Genomic DNA, 18979 nt, shown 5'->3' on the forward strand with positions numbered 1-18979 from the left:
GCCAACCTAACTCCTGGTAGACTGTGTTAGGTTGACAGAAGAATTTTCCATTGAGCTAGCTACTGCACCTCCGGGAGGTGGACTACCTATGCCAACAAGAGAACCCTTCCCATCATCATAGGTAGTGTCTACACTAAAGTACTACAGTGGTGCAGCTGCAGCTCTGCCACTGTAGTGTTTTAAATGTACATACCTTTAAGTGTGTTTGTAAGACATGGATTTTATAAGCCTTTCAGAAATTAAAAGAAGTAGTGAGTATTTTTATATACAAATGGTAGAAGATCTCTGATTTAACTTAAACTAGTAAAGTTCTGCATATCTCATATTTTCACATGGGATTTTAGGATACCAAAAGGAAACATCTGTTTCTATCCACTGTGTACAAAATCATCTGCAGTTTAGAGGCATAAAACATTCCTGAGGATAGAATAGTCTTTATAATATGTTAAATATTGTCTCTTGTTTATTTATGTATTTACATACTTTGCTTCCTAATTAGAATGTGAAGATATCTCTGCTGCCAACTAGATTCCATTTCTAGGAAAGCACTAACTCCCAATAAAAGACTGCTTTGTTAAGTTTATCAAGTGGATTAATCTAAAACATCATGTACTTTTAGAAACCGCTCTGTGTATTATCAGGGCTCCTGAAGACATGGCACACTCAAGGACACAGGATGTCCCAAGTACCATACAGTGGCAATTGTTACTCCTATGGATCCACCTCTATATAATCCTCATACACATTTAACAAAGCCTGATACATGTTTACCCGAATAGACAATTATAAAAGAAAATTACACTAAGTTTACTAAATGCAGCAGACAGTCTGGAAGTTTGAAAGGTCCAAAGCTCTTTTGCAGTCAATAAACTGCAGATACATTAAACCTAAGTTTAATTGCAGTTGGTCAGGACACACAGTAGAATGAAACATACAGGGGTGGATTCTAAAGTGTCAGGCAGTAACTTTTTTACATTTTAACTTTAATGGGGGGTGCAAACCTTCCAGATTACCAGGCATTTATTTGGGGCCAGTGTGGTGTTAAATGGCAACATGTCACATAACTGATATTTAGGGATGGCCTGCTTCAGCAGCTCTAGGCTTCAGCCCACATCTGGATTTTTCTCTTCCTCCTCCTCCCCATTAAGGGGAATGAGGGTACACATGAAGGGTGCCTCCGTTTGTAAACATTTAAGATATCTCTACAACACTATGAAGATTTAAGGTGTCTCTGCAGAGAGGGGCTGCACCTTTCAAGGGGGCCTCGGGCCAGCCAGCTTTGTTAGATTTTGAAAAATATCTGGGAAGGGAGGGGGGTCAGGTGATCCCTATAAAGGACTGAGAAAGCTCAGCTAGAGGAGAGCTGCAGAAAGGAAGTTGGTTTCTGTGATTGTTTGTGGAGTGGAGTTGCGTTAGCCAGTCTACCTGCCTGCAGCCACTGCAGCCTTTGCTGGTTACAGGAATGTTCTCTGCTACTTTATGAGCTTCTTGTTTAATAAATTGTGCCCTTCCCCCTCTCCCCCTTCTGAGTACCCCAGGGATGTCTTTCCACTTCTGGTCAAATCAAACATCAACCAGCAGGGATGGGGGGGCACACATTTCACCAGTGGTAACAATGCCACTAATCTAATGGCATCCTTTTTAATGCTATAAGGATGGGAGTCTGATGTCAGAAATAGCACAGAAATTGTTACTTATAGTACATATATAAATTGTCTTAAAGCCACGTGGTTAATAAACAAAGTATTTAGGCATCTAAGATAGATTCAATTTATAAGCCACTCTCCAATATACAATAACTTTTTATATAATTATTAAGAATAAAATTCAGAAGTTTTAAGTGTATTCTCTTTAGCGTAATTTATTCTACATTTTTCTTAATCAAAAATAACCCATGACATAACCCCCAAAATTGTCTTTATTTTTCATTTTAATCAGCATAAACTTTTATTTTGTTTTAGCCTATTATTATTTAACAGATTTATTAGTTGCCCACCCCCATGGCATAATTAAAAATTTACATAATTAAAATCACACACACTGATACGGTCTGAAGCCACCCACCAAACAGGAAACACCCACAAAAAAAGAAAAGCCAAATACATCTTAATGGAATCATAGAAATGTAAGGCTGGAAGGGGCCTTTAGAGGCTAGTCCAGCCCCTTGCACTGGGGAAGGGCCAAGTATACCTAGACCTTCCGTGACATGTGTTTGTCTAACCTGGTCTTTAAAACCTGTAATGACAGGGATTTCATAATTTCCCTTGGAAGCCTATTCCAGTGCTTACCTATACTTATAGTCTGCTTCCTTAAAAAGAAACAAAAAAGATATCATAGCATGGATATGAGAAGAGTAGTTAAATAGCAGTAGATGAGAACTGAAGATTTCAGGAATTCAGGCACATATTTCAATTTCACAGGAATAAAACAAAGAGAAAAGGGCCTTGAAAGCATCTCTATCAAGACAGCAAACTAGGGAAAATCCATCAGAAGGTTACTGGTAACTACAGTTGGAAGCATTTAACATGCTAAGAAAATGACAAAACTACAACTTAAACTTCAGCATGCTGGTTTGCCAGACGCTGGATCAACATCACCCATTGCTTTGTTTGGTCAACGGGTCTTCCAGGCTGCAGTTGTTTATTAACCACTAAATGCTAAGCTTTCCTTCTTCCCTGTACTTAGCGGTGACCACTCAAGAAAGCAGAAGTGTCATGAAAAAATATATATCCTGTTCACAGAAACCCCCTATTCCTCCACAACATTCAAAATAATATTGATTTTACCCTGGACTGGAAAATGTGCTCATTGCAGCTGTCAGTACTGAACATAAACAGTAAGTTCTAAAGAAACCCTGAATTCAAGGTGGTACAAGATCAAGAGAGTGTAAGGAATTCTTTATAAGCTTGTTTCCCCATGGCTTGTGAATCCAGTACTCAAAAGGATTCCTCCTTCCCCCTGTGTGTGTGTGTGTGTGTGTGTACATGTTTATACATAGTTGAAGTTAATAATAAAAATGTCAACACGATACTTAGGACAAGATTTTCTATTGGAGTAAACTGGTGTAGCTTCATTGAAGTCAATGGAGCTATGCCAACGAGTTGAGGATCTTTTTCCTTTGTTAATTGTTAGCAAGCTCTGCTGGAATTTGTTGACTGTATTTCTATTGGCTGTTGTATGCAAAATCTAGAACTGCCTCACTCATCATGGATGTGCAAGAAAAACCCTACAGCAACCTACAGATTTGTGGTGTGAAAGCCTTAAGGAAACAAATTTACATGTAAGAAATTACCCAGTCTCTCTATATTTAGCTCTTATTTTTAACCATAGGTGGTTTATTCTCTCTTGATGAACTCCCTGCCAAAAGCATGTAGAGACTTGATTTCTGCTGTTATAGTATCCCTCTATGGAAGTTTGTCAGACTGTTGCTGTCAGCATTAGCTTCTCCTTAAACTTCACATTACATAAATTTGTCCTGCTTCTCTCAGCAATTTTGTGAAGATCATCCATTCAGCTGGACATAGCATGGTGGTCTGATGATTGAGAGAGGTTCTGACATATGGAGTGGCTAAAGTAGAAGTTTTCCATAATGGGCAGCCATTGTTTAAAATGTGTGTTTTTATTTTGTGGTTGCACAGCTGGAAGAGAACATTATCATCAATGCACCTAATCCCTGACTCTGTTACCGATGGTGACTTTATGAGTCAGGAACTTTGATCATAACAACAGTGGGTTTGGCAACATATAAGGGAAATGAACCTGAATAAAAGCTGAGAGTTCCAGGGAATCTTTAGTTGATTTTTCTCTTTATGATTCTGATCATATATCACATTTCCTTATGGTCACAAACTGTTTGAGTTTTTGCTACTGTGTGATTACAGAACTTGGGAATTACATGAAATGAGAAACTTAATGTATTTTTAAAAAATGTTTAATATTAAAAAAGCAATTGCCGTTCAGAAGCAAATGTTTAAAAAGTATCCTATTTTAATGAAATACCTGAACATTTGCATTTAATTGAATGTTTGCATTTCCTTTTCTGTCCCTGATATTTATCAATTAAGTTGTTAAAATTAAACCTTTTTTAAAATATCGCATCTACTCCTTGCCTATGTCTTTCACTGATATCAAAATTCTGTGTTTGTAATAACATTCATTGTCATGGAACATAGTACCTATATAAGAATTTGATGGCAATAATTTGAATATATTGAGCAGGAGCAGCATACTAATTTAAATAATGGGAAACATTCTGTTAAAATACAAACTCCTAGTTGTTTAGCAATTATGTAAGAAAAATAATGTCTCAGCGCAATGGAAGTTTATTCAAGTATAGTTTTAAACATTTGCTCGACTGTAGTGTGGACTTTAAATTAAATATCTGTAAATTAACACCTCAAAGGTCCTTCTTTATACTGTTGTGCTCTATTCTGTTCTTGTTCATTCCTAGTGAAGTGTCTTCTCAGTTCTCTGGACATACAGCTAACAGAAAATAAATCCACTTGGCATCTCAGGATTTAGAGGAATAGGAAGGAGATGAGGCTAAGTCTTTGACCATATACTGGTATTCTTAAAAAAGAATGTGTCAGTATGGAAAGATCTGTTAAATTCGTTACTCCTGATCAGATAGTGATTGTCAGCGTGAGGTAGAACACTGCAGGCAGTTATGTTACCCTCGTTTTTGAAATATTACCAATTGAATATTTTTGTATCTCATTCTACTTGAATATGTGACAACTTCAGGTTTTAAATTATATTTTAGGAAATAGAAGAAAATGGTAGCAGTTGTTTCATGAAAATTAGGGTAGCTCCGTGGATATTCCACATTTTAATCAGCTTGTTCATTAACAATATCCTTTAGAAAGCGACAGAGAGTCCTGTGGCACCTTTTAGACTAACAGACCTATTGGAGCATAAGCTTTCGTGGGTGAATACCCATTTCGTCAGATGCATATAGTGGAAATTTCCAGAGGCAGGTATAAATATGCAGGCAAGAATCAGTCTAGAGATAACGAGATTAATTCAATCAGGAAGGATGAGGCCCTCTTCTAGCAGCTGAGGTGTGAACACCGAGGGAGGAGAAACTGCTTTTGTAATTGGCTAGCCATTCACAGTCTTTCTTTAATCCTGAGCTGATGGTGTCAAATTTGCAAATGAACTGAAGCTCAGCAGTTTCTCTTTGAAGTCTGGTCCTGAAGTTTTTTTGCTGCAGGCTGGCTACTTTTAAATCTGCTATTGTGTGTCCAGGGAGGTTGAAGTGTTCTCCTACAGGTTTTTGTATATTGCCTTTCCTAATATCTGACTTGTGTCCATTTATCCTTTTACGTAGGGATTGTCCAGTTTGGCCGATATACATTGCTGGCACATGATGGCATATATTACATTGGTGGACGTGCAAGTGAATTGAACCGGTGATGATGTGGCTGATCTGGTTAGCTCCTGTGATGGTGTCGTTGGTGTAAATATGCGGGCAGAGTTGGCATCGAGGTTTATTGCGTGGATTGGTTCCTGAGTTAGAGTTACTATGGTGCAGTGTGTGGTTGCTGGTGAGAATATGCTTAAGGTCGGCGGTTGTCTGTGGGCAAGAGGACTGGCCTGCCTCCCAAGGCCTGTGAAAGTGCGGGATCGTTGTCCAAGATGGGTTGTAGATCACAGATGATGCGTTGGAGAGGTTTTAGCTGAGGACTGTAGGTGATAGCCAGTGGTCTCTGTCTGAGGGGTTGGAGCAAATGCGGTTGTACCTCAGCGCTTGGCTGTGGACGATGGATCGTGTGGTATGTCCAGGATGTAAGCTGGAGGCATGAAGGTAGGCATAGCGGTCGGTGGGTTTTCGGTATAGGGTGGTGGTAATATGACTGTCACTTGTTTGTCCTGTGGTGTCTAGGAAGTGGACCTCCCTTGTAGATTGGTCCAGGCTGAGGTTGACCTCAATGAATGGGACAATAAGACTAATGCTCTTCAATATATATTTTTACAATGGAGCAACTATGCAACATATTGTCTGGGAAAATAATACAGGGATTGTAGGGGAAAGTGGTTAAAACTGTCAGAAAAATGCATGTCTATAAGAAGGAAGAAAAGCCACTCCTTATGGGAAAGTCCTGCATAATTCAATAAGAAATGACAACCTTGCTATAGATTTTTTAAATTAACTTTGAGCATTCTATGGTAAGAATTCTCTGTTAAATTCTGTACATAGTGAACATTCTATACACAAGTTTTAATTTTCTATCAAATTTGACTTTTTTAATGTCATTTGTTATAGAACCCTATTTAGTTTCTGTAAAACCCTGTCGCTTTCATCTCCATTAAATTTTATAGGATTCTTCAATATCAGAGTTGACTCATCAGTACAGCGATTAGAATAAAAATCATAAGTTAATTTTTCTATTGTACAAAAGTATATTTAATGTGAGATTTTCTTTAGCTTTCTGTGTTGGAATATTTCAGCCAATTGTTCTGAAACGTCAAGCAAATAAATTTGAAGTACATAGCTTTAAAAATACATAGTTGTAGTGGAAACCTGAAGAAATATGCTCTCAGTTTAAAGATAAACATATAAACAATTTTTATAAGGATAATTTAAAGATAGCCTATTTTTCCTTCTTTGTCATTTCTTAATGCATTTTATGGAAATTATATTCTTAAAGTGTTATGGATGAACACCAACAGATAACCCCCCAACTTCATCATAGCCAGAGATATCTATGCATAGAGAGTTTCCTCCAGACATCAATTTCCATGGGACAATTTGGGCCCTTTTTCTGAGAGGCTAAATGTCTTAACAACCAGTGAAAAATGGTTAGTTGTGAAAAATGTTTGATTAGCTATACTCAATTTACAAAATTTAGGTTCATGTTTTGTGACAAATTGATCAGTATGGTGTGCTGTCAGAAAACTCATCTTGCTAGAACAAAATAGGAAACATATTGTCTGAAATTACATCATAAAACTAACTAGAAGTACTTCTCCTTAGAGCAGGGTTTCTCAAACAGGGGTCGCCACTTGTGTAGGGAAAGCCCCTGGCGGTCCGGTCCGGTGTGTTTACCTGCCCCGTCCACAGGTCCAGCCGATCGCAGCTCCCACTGGCTGCGGATCGCTGCTCCGGGCCAAAGGGAGTTGCTGGAAGTGGGAGCCAGTAAGTCCCTCAACCCGCGCCGCTTCCAGCAGCTCCCATTGGCCCGGAGCAGCGATCTGCAGCCAGTGGGAGCCGCAATCAGCCGAACCTGCAGACGGGCCAGGTAAACACACCGGCCTGGCCCGCCAGGGGCTTTCCTTACACAAGTGGCGACCCCTGTTTGAGAAACCCTGCCTTAGAGTATTGTTAGCATGTGATGAGTAAAGTGTTAGTCCCCCTAGGAAGGGTATGAAATGCAGGATATGTAGATTGACAAGGTGCTTCATTGCAGGGAAGCCTGATCTGCATAGACAACTGTGAAAATAAACATGTCATTCACTAGCTATTAAAACTCTAAACGCAAGTTCTTTCAGTGATTTCTCGGCTGGCACATTTAACTTAATCAGAAAATGTTTTTGAAAGATTTTAAAATAGAATTGTGGGCCCTGCCTGGTGATAATATTAAATAGAAAAATCTGAGTTTAATTAATTCAATATCCTCTCTATAATTAAAAAGAGCAGGAAGGGTAAGATCCTCACTTACCAAAAAAAGTGAGCAAATATGTATCATGCTATTCAGCCATGAGAAAAAAATGTTAGTGGTAAATAAGCTGCCAATATTTACACACATGAGTAATGTATGCAGGCTAGTAATCCAGTGGATTTGTTCATCTGCTTAAAGTAAAGCACATGTATAACTGTTTTCAGGATCCAGGCTTGAGTAGATGTGGTTAGAAATACCCACAGAAGAAATAAAAACAAAATTAAACAAAACTCTGCAGATACTTTGTCAGGCTTGGCCCAAAGCCAGCTGAAGTAATCATATTTGTCTTCAATGAGCTTTATATCAAGTCTATAGAGTGTATGTAGATCCTTGTACTAATTCTTACATAAGTAGTACTAAGGCCCTACCACAGTGTATGAAAATGTGCAGCAACCTTTTTTAAAGACCTTGAACCCAGTACATGTGCAGACATTTCGCATATACTTAAACATCCACTGATGCAGTTAGTTTTTGCTTTAAATTTGTTGTCTTTTAATTGCATTGAATGTCCCCTTGTTCTTGTGTTATGTGAGAAAGTAAACAGGAGTGCCTATTTTATGCTGAGTGTCCAGCAAGAGTGGGAGTCAGAGATTTAGTCCAGGAGCAATTTAGAACAGACTGGAGTCGGCTCTGAAGTAAGCCTGTGGTGTATGCCAGTTGGGGATTGCTGGAATTCAGTACCATCTGGGTGCTCCCCCTAACCACACCTTTCTACCTCCAAAACTACTGCTAATTCCATCTGTTGAAAAAAAAAAAGGGGCGGGGGGTCCTAGGACTATCAGGAATAGGTTTTCAATAAGTATTTGAAGTTAGTTGTTGCCAAGCAAATTAAAAAAAATTAGTTTCCTCCCTCCAAAAATATCCGAACTTAAAGGAAATAACTTGCACAAGTACAGTACTTACACAGCTCATGAAACAAGTGGCCATTCATAAGAATACAACTATATACACATAGTCAAAGCAAATTCCATTTACAAACTCACAGCAGCTGGTGCTTTCAGCTGTAAGGAAAGGTTTTGTGCTCCAAACTTTGAGACACTTCAGCCTTTTTGGAAATTTGACATATTTGCCATTTTTCTTATTTTGAAGGTAAACTGTTTAAACAAAAGAATTCTGATATAAAGAGCAAGAATTTTATCTTTTTAAATATTAAAATATCTTATTTTTATTTTATTGTGTTTGCATGAAACAGACTTAAAGGTAATTTGCATTTTATCAGCTAAGTCCTTAGAATGCTGAACATTTCTTAGAAATCTTTTTTTTATCTGATTTATTCCTTATGCAGGAATCTTTCACATAGAAAAGAAATTTCTTCAAGTATAATGTGTCTTAAATAAGATTCAACTCATTGTTAGGTCACTAAATGGCCCGTGATAAGTTAAATTGAGGAATTCTAGGTAAAGTGAGTGAAGAAGTGAGTGATGGCATTTCAGTAGAGAAATATGAGATGCAAAAGTCTGTTCGTCAACTCTGCACATATATGATTTATGACAAACATATATTAGAAAATACCATAAAACATAGTGAATCTCTAGAGCTAATTTCACTTTCATCTCTGAAAAGCTTTTTGACTCCCAGTAGCCTTTTCAAACCTATAGATCTGACCTAACAAACTAAACTCCCAAATCCAATATGCCCAAACTTCAAAAAAGTTGAGAACTGGTCCTGACCTTTGCAGCCAGTCAGGGGCGGCTCTAGGCACCAGCAAACCAAGCTGTTGCCTAGGGCGGCCAAATGTAGGGGGCGGCAGGCTGGGCCGGTGGACCTGCCGCAGTCATGCCTGCGGGAGATCCACCGGAGCCGCGGACGAGCGGACCTGCCGCAGGCATGACTGCGGAGGGGGCGCTCGTCCCGCGGCTCGGCTGGACCTCCCGCAGGCATGACTGCGGCAGCTCAAGCGGAGCCGCCGGACCCGCGAACCGTCCGCAGCCGTGCCCGCGGGAGGTCCGCTCGTCCCGGGGCTCCGGTGGACCTGCCGCGGGAGCTCAACCGGAGCCGCGGGAAGAGGGGACCCGCCGCGGGACCGAGGAAGGGCGGCGCAGCACACCGCGCTGCTTGGGGCAGCCTATTTTCTAGAGCCGCCCCTGCAGCCAGTCCCTATCTGTCTAATGAGTCAAGTGAAATTTATAGATCTGAACAGCCTGCCATCTGCTCCCTCCAAATTTAACAATTTGGACCATTTATTAAAAAAAATTAACCTCTTCAAAAAACAAACAAACAAAAAAAACCAGAAATATTGTTTTACTTACAATGTAATGGATCTTGGCATTGTGGTTATTGTGGTTCCTGTTGTATACATATGAGAAAATATCTAATAGTAGAAGAGATGATATAAATATTGTCATCCTCTCCTTATGAATACCCCTCCTTAAAATTAATTTTTGCTTTGTCACTAACAAGAAGTGAGTTCCTACATTTAAAAAAAAAATTGTTACAGAGCCATAAAGATATACCCATCTGATAACTGAGTAATTATATAATCTTATTGTAACCTTTGTGCTGCTGACCTTCATCTCCATTTCTGTGTATTTATGCTTCTCACTTGTATCACGGCTAAAATTTATAGTAGAATTGTTTTGAGGTAAGGACTTTGGTTTTTACTTTTTGTATAAAGTGCCTTGACACTGCTGAGTGCTGTAAAATAATAACTGAGAGCAAGAATGTGCCTACTGGGACACAGAATATTACCTCAATAACATGGAGTTTTAAAAGACTTCAGATGCTGAGGTAACTTTAAAAAAATGAAAATATTTCTGTATTGTCTGCTATTGTTTATATGTAGCAAGAGAGGATGAGAAATGGATCATAAACACGTGGATGAAGGTGGGGAAAGGAAAAGAATAAAAGACACAGAAGTGGGATACTTAAAGGAGAAAAATCATCTCCCTTTGTGTGTCTTCTCTTTCTTTCCTGCTCTTCCTTTAACTAAGTAATGCATAATTTGCTATTCACAGAACCAGTCCACCATTTCCCAGAAGTCTGGAAAGCAACCCAGTATCAATTTTCAGCCAAGCATTTGCATGTGTAACTCTGTATATCAGTAACACTGGATGCTGCAAATTGCCTGTCAGGTGAGGCACTATGGGAACATTTCTAAATAGTGTTCAGTTAATAGCCAGATGCATATAAGCACTTAGTCCAATTTTTGAAGTTGTTGGAAGGAACTGCAGTGATTTTAATCTCTTTCAGGTTGGAAAGGGATGGGGAATATTCATATTCAACATAATGTATTTCAAAGCATGTGTTAGTTTTATCATGTTGCTCAAATCATATCTCTCTGCAAATATCTATAACTTCTAATATATTATTCAACATTTCTGTCCAATAACAGTGGCCCCAATTCAACAAGGTACTCAACTCACACTTAACTTTAACATTTTTTCAAAAGTACCTACACTGAATCATAAGCCAGGTATCTACTTCACCTCAGAAAAGTATTGTCCCATTGACTACTCAAGTATGCACATTGCTGATTCAGATCCCAAATCTGCAGTAATCTTTGTGAAAGTTTTCACTGCAGCATGCTAAAAATGTATAATAGTGGGGGGAGAAAAATAAAAAAGGCAGATTATCTGACACAGAAAACACATATAGAAATAATCATGCAAAGTTTAGCAAATCCTTGCATTTACCATTTGTAAAGATAGGGCACAGTTTTGTTCTGAAGTGGTTGGTTAGAGTGATCACTTTATGAATTTTGAGAATGGATTTTCAAAGGGATTTCTGCTCCTAAATCTCTGCGTCACTTTTGAAACACTTCCCTTTAATGTATCTAAATGGCCACATAGTTAAGATTAGAGAGCATGGGTAGCTAAAATGCCTTTATAGCGTGACCAGGTATTCTCCTATTAAGTTTTAGAGTGAAATCTTGGCCTGATTTAAAGTGAATGGCAAAACTCACAATTACTTGATTGAGACCAGAATGTCATCCCTAAAATTTTAGCTTGTGGGGAGTGATTTTGTGTCTTGTCTGGACACTTTTCATATGTATCACTGCCATTTTTTAAATGTGAATTCTCTGCCACATATGTCCCTTTTTAAACATTTCTTCAAAGGAGAGGATGATATGTTCTTTTATTTTTAAAAGTGTGGAGAAGTTTTACATCATAATACCAAATAGCTACGTGGTTCTCTTCCAAACATTTTTTCAAAAGTACCTACACTGAATCATAAGCCAGGGATCTACTTCACCTGACAAAAGTATTGAATTTCTAGTATTGAATGTTTAGATCTGTCTTTTCCTAAGCACTTTTCTTTCAGAAGGTATCAGGTTTCTGGAATAAGAATAATTTTATCTAAACATATGGAGAGATACCTAAGGCCTTAGCATTGTGTACAAAAATTATTTGGGACAAATTGTCTCTCATGCCCCAAGGTAAATATGGAATAACTCCACTGACATGAAAATGAGGCCTGTTATATTTCTATGAGCGTAGAGGGGTAAGAGTGGGGGAAGCTCTGTGCATATGTTCAGTGTACCAGTTTCCCAATAGGCTTGTAAAATAGGCTTTTGCACATCAGCTCTTTACAAGGGATTAGATTCCTTTGCATAATACGCTTCCAGTCCCATTTTCTGTACAGTATGGCGACACAGGTGCAAATGGTCTGGCGCAACAATATGTAGAACAGATGTTGCAGTGTCATATTATCCATCATGCTGCTTTGGTTATCCTCCTACAGTCTTATATTATTATACAGCTGCTGTGAACAAGAATCCATGTAAAATATGTTATTTAACATGGTCTGTAACTTGGAGAATTAAGTGTTCTTCAAGACCACACTTTATATGGGGCTGATGGGCTGAACGTGTAGAATATGCTGATAGACAATATAAAGAGAGATGTTCACGTGCATGAAAGACTTACTAATACTGTAAATTTACTAATGTACTGTCCTATATACTCCTCAATGTCATTTTATTTGCTTGGGTTACAATCAACAAATCAGTAACCTATCAGATAATCCATTTCATAATCTGTAATCTTGTGGGAAAGTCTTATTTATTTGGCTGGGGAAAAAGATATCATTACACATTTTCTTCCTAAAATTAGCATTACCTGGCCTCGAACCCTCCTGCAGCCTCGCAGTGTAAAAGACTCTTTTGACTCCCAGCCTGCTTTTGATCCTGTTCCTGTTCGTGCCGCAGCCTTGCCTGAGCCCTGTTCCAGTCTTGTCCTTGCTCCAGCTCCATTACTGACCTGCACCAGCCTCCCCTCTGCTTCCTGACCCTCAAACTCTGATTACCCAGCTTTGGCCTGTACCTGGAGCCCAACTATGGTACTGACTTAAAATTGTCCCTGGACTCTGACTGCCCAGCTTCGACCCGGCTACCGTACTCATTCTGGCTTGTCTAGATATTTTAATCTCCATTCTGACCCCAGCCTGTCCCAATATCCGATCCAGAACCGCCCTCGACCCGGTCTTGACCCTACACCTGGCTTCAACCTCTGTTCCAACCACTAGGCCTGAATACCAGGAGACAGCACCTGACAACACCAAATTTATGCCTCATTCTCTGCAGTATGATTTCATTCCAAGTTATGTGAAAATATTCTACAACTTATTATTCTTGTAAATATTTGAAAGCCTAGATTTTACCAGTTCTACTGAGCTTCTGTCAGTAGTAACTGATGTCATTGACATTGTTACTGACTTCAGAGGGGACTACTCATGCTACTAAACATTAAAATTATAGTGTTTGTGGCATCAGATCCTAATTCAGCATCCAGAGAACGTAAAGGTAGCTATGGTGGAATAAATAATTAAAGTCCCTGTAAAAATATCTGATATTAGCAAATACCTCCAGTGGCCAAAGATGGGACACTAGCCGGGGAGGGCTTTGAGTTACAATAGAGAATTCTTTCTCAGGTGTCTGCTGGTGGGTCTCACCCACATGCTTAGAGTCTAACTGATCACCATATTTGGGGGTTGGGAAGGAATTTTTCCCCAGGTCAGAAGGCAGAGACCCTGGGTTTTTTTGCCATCTTCTGCAGCGTCAGGTACTGGTCACTTGCTGGTTTGGACTAGTGTAAATGGTGAATTCTCTGAAGTCTTTAAATCAATATTTAGTAACTCAGCCAGAGATTATGGGCCTAGTACAGGAGTGGGTGGGTCAGTTTCTATGGCCTGCAATGTGCAGGAGGTCAGACTAGATGATTGTGATGGTCGTTTCTGGCCTTAAAGTCATGAGTCTAAGATATACTGTTGTCGAGTATATCTGGATACTGGATCACTCTATGATTGGCTGTTCTCTTCATTTCCTCTGAAACGCCTGGCATTGGGCCACTGTCGGAAGACTAGCTGGACCATTGGTCTGACCCAGTATGGCCGTTCTTATGTTCTTAGAGGACTTTCCCACAGAATTATTTAAAATAATATATTGTAAGTATGATAATGAACATTCTTTTAAAGAAGTTTTATGTAAGAAAATAACCAATTTGTTACCTTAGCTTCATATATTATTTTTCATTATACCTAATGCAGTTTTTTTTATCAGCTAATCAGTTTGCTAAAATATCACTTATTCCAATGATTAACAAAAAATGAAGTACAGAGTACAGTACTGATCCTGCAATTAGATCCATATGGGTATGTTCCCGCACGAAACTACATTGACTTCAGTGGGATTGTGCGGTTGTAGGACTTCACCTACATGGATTTAGTTGCACGGCTGAGACCTCATTTTCCACCTCTGAAATAGCTCATTGATAAAAGAAAATTTCTTATTTGTTAATGTGCAGAAGAAAATCCTCACAGTCAGGCGCACATTTTTTTAAAAAGCCCCAAACAGCCCCAAGTTCAAACACATTGTTGTTCCATCACTTTGCGTATTTTTGATTTATTTTTTTTTGGATAGTGTCACGTGATCAAGCCTCCATCACACATCCAGCTAGCACCTCTGGGAGCTTAAAAAATTTCTAAGCAGTGTATGTGCTCAAGATGAAAGGCTTTTAAAATGCAGTATAAAACTCTCACAATTTTTAAATTGCAGCATAAAGGCTGACTTTAACATCCATTTGGGATTCTCTCCCTATAAAGAGAAAATCCAAGCGGTGGTTTTGGAAGTCTTAACATTTATTTTTATTTTAAATTAGGTATAATAGTGATAACATTAATAGAATGAAAGTCTGCAACCACTTCATAAGTAAATGTCTTGGCTTTACCACTATCTGTCCGTAAGGAGAGACCATTACTGGAGCACAAACTCATTCTATTAATGTTATCACTTGGTTCTATTTTTCAGTATTTATTATGCAACTTTTCCAAATTACATTTCTTCAGGTTTTAAATAGGGACACTAAACAATGTGGAATGCTCTAAGAAGGACTATAAAGATTGTAATACTTGGATGAATTAAACTAAGAGCCTGAGCCAAACAAAAAAGAAGGCTGGGATGTCACTCCCTCCATGCGTAAGGGCAGTTTGAATACTACAATTAGAATGAATTAATACTGGCTCAGGGAGATTATTAAAATAATATAGAACCTTTCTAAATTGCTGGTTTGAATTCAGTGTGGATCACTAATGACTGCAAGAAGGTGGTAGAGTTCTTCTGTTGAATCAACCTGTTAAGTGCTGTTGGAACTCTGCAGGGTGATGCTGACTGATTCCTGCTGACTCATTGTGGCAGGGATATAATGCAGGAGGAATGGCTCAAGAATGGAGGTTCTTGGGCTCTAGGACAGAGAGTGCTCTTCAGGAACTCCCTGAGAAATATCTGTGTTTAGGAAGACAGCCTAGGGTTATGTTTCTCCTCCTTCTATTTGAATTACCAAAGAAGACAGACCCTAGAAAGGGGGTAAGATGATACTAAATACAGTCAGGGTGACAAAAGAGGGAGGGCAGAGAGTGGCATCCCCCACTCGCTCCCAACACTTTGGGTAACATTTTGTCCCCCGGCTGGTAGTGCTGCTGCTGCAGCCTCAGAGGCAGTACAGTGCTGAGACACCAGGTCTTCTCCCTCTGCCCCATGGAGAACAGCAGCGGTGGAGGAGTTCGGGCTACTACAGCTGCCAGTAGCCAGGGCAGTGCTGCCTCTTTGGGTCTCCCACACACTGCCTGTGGGGGAGGTGGAGAACTGAGGAACTGGCTCTGGGGGTGCTCTTGGGGAGGGAGGATACTGACGAGCTGGCACTGGTGGTGCTGTGGGGAGGTGGGATGCCAGTGATTCGGAGCTGGTGCTGTTGGGGAGGCGGGATGCCAAGGATTTGTAGCTGGCTCTGGGGGTGCTGAGGAATGGCGTTGTCACTGCCAGGCTCTTTTTTGCTGTGCAGCCTGCGCAGGACCCACCTAGGAGGCATAGCTCCACCCCTCTCTCCTAGTAATGCCTGAGATGGTGTGGGACAGGGCCACGCTGTCTCAGTCCCAGGTATCTGCCTAATGCAAAGGACCCAGCCTGTCTGCAAGGAGTGGGGGGATGGTGCAGAAAAGCACCAATCCTGCCCAGCAATTCTACTTCATGGCTCAGGCTCAGATCTGGTAAGGGCCTCCCCGCTTGACCCACCGGACTCTACCCATAAATATTCCCTGTCCACAGTGTCTACCCCAATCTCCTCCTCCCCCCAGATCTCTTAATCCCACTCCACACCCGGAGATCCACAGCCCCTAAACTCTACCACTTGCTCAGAGGTGAAAGTAAGCCGGTATGGTCTGGGGATTTGAAGGGCTCTGGGCTCCCTGCCAGCTGAAACTGAGGCCCAGAGCTTAAATGGCCTCTGTACAGATGCACAAGGTGTGGAGTAGGCTTCAATGAAACTCAGCCCTAATCTTCTGGGGTGGCTGTGGCCACAGTTTCAGGGTTGCATTGCCATGAGAGTGTGGACTCCCCTAGTCCGTGATCCTGTGACAGCTAGATATTCCAAAAGGGGAGATAGGGTCATGGCATACAGAGCTAGATAGCTGTGGAGTGCAGATGGCCTACTCACCCTGTGCATCTGAAAGCTCCTGCTGCTGTGCTTCATCTCCACCCCACCCCTGTACCCTAATGAACAGGCATTACTGTGTCCAAAATAAGCACTGTTATCAGCAGTCACAGTACGGGGGCCAAGGACTGACTACATATGGAGAGTACACTATCCTTTCCCCCATAAAGATTTTCCAGTCAGGGGTGAGGCAGAATTGGAAGTTTGATGTAGCTGGTCTGTGGGTTAAAATAAAGGATTTTGGTCTCTGTTACTTTCCATCTAGCACTTTTCACAACATTAATCTCACTTTTTATAAAGAAAATCCAACCTTAAAATGCTTAAACTCACATTATAATGAAAATAATACCAAGTAGCAAGAAGTGGTGTTACTTAAATTAATCACGTAGTGGGATACTGATAGTCATATGTTCGTGCTTCTAGTTGACAGTTAAGACAAACGCATATTAAATATGGAAAGCAATGTGATTTCCTGGTTCAGTGGAGGGGTATGTCCCAATCTGAAGTTAATTTACCACTCTCAATATTGCTATTTAAGACTGTAAGCTCTGCAAGCTTTAAATAGCGATTTTCTCTTTCCCTACTGCTATCCCAAAGCTCTGTACCAACAGAAGGGTCAACAAGAAAGCCAACCTGAAAGCAGATCCCAGAAAAAGCATAGTGTTTGTTTGATATTTGTCAGGTAAACATATATCCATACATGGACAGTTCATAGGTTGACCTTTTCACTAGGAAATGCTATGACACTGGGTTGGATTGAATGACCTACTGCCAGTGTTTTCCCCAGGAATTGAAGTTAGAGGGGGTATTCGAATTTACAGGAAGATGAGGGCCAAGGAGTGAGACCATGAGGGTGAAGATGGCACCATAGTAAAAACTGAAAAACATAAGTTTTAGAATTCTAAAACAAAAAATATTATTTAAAAATATATATATTTAAATTGACTTTTGAAAATATCATAATAATTAAAAGATTTAGTACAGAAACTCCCCGAGATAATGACCCCTCAAGATAGCAACGATGTGAGATAATGACCTTTGCAAATATTATGCATTTTAAAAATCTTAGCCTACTAGGAAATGTATATTTATATAGACTCATAGACTTTAAGGTCAGAAGGGACCATTATGATCATCTAGTCTGACCTCCTGCACAATGCAGGCCACAGAATCTCACCCATCCACTTCTATAACAAACCCCTAGCCTATGTCTGAGTTATTGAAGTCCCCAAATTGCGGTTTGAAGACCTCAAGCTGCAGAGAATCCTCCAGCAAGTGACCCGTGCCCCATGCTGCAGAGGAAGGCGAAAAACCTCCAGGACCTCTGCCAATCTGCCCTCGAGGAAAATTCCTTCCCGACCCCAAATATGGCGATCAGTTAAACCCTGAGCATGTGGGCAAGACTCACCAGCCAGCACCCAGGAAAGAATTCTCTGTAGTAACTCAGATCCCACCCCATCTAACATCCCATCACAGACCACTGGGCATACTTACCTGCTGATAATCAAAGATCAATTGCCAAAATAATTGCCAAAATTAGGCTATCCCATCATACCAACCCCTCCATAAATTTATTGAGCTTAGTCTTAAAACCAGATATATCTTTTGCCCCCACTACTCCCCTTGGAAGGCTGTTCCAGAACTTCACTCCTCTAATGGTTAGAAACCTTCATCTAATTTCAAGTCTAAACTTCCTTGTGTCCAGTTTATATCCATCTGTTCTTGTGTCCACATTGTTACTAAGCTTAAATAATTCTTCTCCCTCCCTAATATTAATCCCTCTGATATATTTATAAAGAGCAATCATATCCCCCTCAACCTTCTTTTGGTTAGGCTAAACAAGCCAAGCTCTTTCAGTCTCCTTTCATAAGACAGGTTTTCCATTCCTCGGATCATCCTAGTAGCCCGTCTCTGAACCTGTTCCAGTTTGAATTCATCCTTCTTAAACATGGGAGACCAGAACTGCACACAGTATTCCAGATGAGGTCTCACCAGTGCCTTATATAACAGTACTAACACCTCCTTATCTTTGCTGGAAATACCTCGCCTGATGCATCCTAAAACCGCATTAGCTTTTTTAATGGCCATATCACATTGGCGGCTCATAGTCATCCTGTGATCAACCAATACTCCGAGGTCCTTCTCCTCTGTTACTTCCAACTGATGCGTCCCCAATTTATAACTAAAATTCTTGTTATCAATCCCTAAATGCATGACCTTGCACTTTTCACTATTAATAATAGGAGATATACCAATCTCCTAGAACTGGAAGGGACCTTGAAAGGTCATTGAGTCCAGCCCCCTGCCTTCACTAGCAGGACCAATTTTTGCCCCTGATCCCTAAGTGGCCCCCGCAAGGATTGAACTCACAACCCTGGGTTTAGCAGGCCAATGCTC

The 18979-nt window shown here is 40.2% G+C and overlaps 1 protein-coding gene across 3 annotated transcripts in view; it reads left to right on the forward strand.

Annotated features, from left to right (window-relative positions):
• BCKDHB (branched chain keto acid dehydrogenase E1 subunit beta) overlaps positions 1-18979 on the forward strand; it is a 273945-nt gene that overhangs the window by 244186 nt on the left and 10780 nt on the right. For 2 of the 3 annotated variants that reach the window (XM_045010402.1, XR_006578168.1), the window contains exon 10: positions 10616-10732. The exons of the other annotated variant lie outside the window; for it this stretch is intronic. In XM_045010402.1, coding sequence (XP_044866337.1) covers positions 10616-10705 — 90 coding nt within the window. In that variant the 3' untranslated portion in view covers positions 10706-10732. The remainder of the gene's footprint in view (positions 1-10615; positions 10733-18979) is intronic. 3 annotated transcript variants of the gene reach the window in all.

Source organism: Mauremys mutica, chromosome 3 (assembly GCF_020497125.1).
Source record: "Mauremys mutica isolate MM-2020 ecotype Southern chromosome 3, ASM2049712v1, whole genome shotgun sequence".
In the NCBI taxonomy this organism is placed as follows: domain Eukaryota; kingdom Metazoa; phylum Chordata; order Testudines; family Geoemydidae; genus Mauremys; species Mauremys mutica.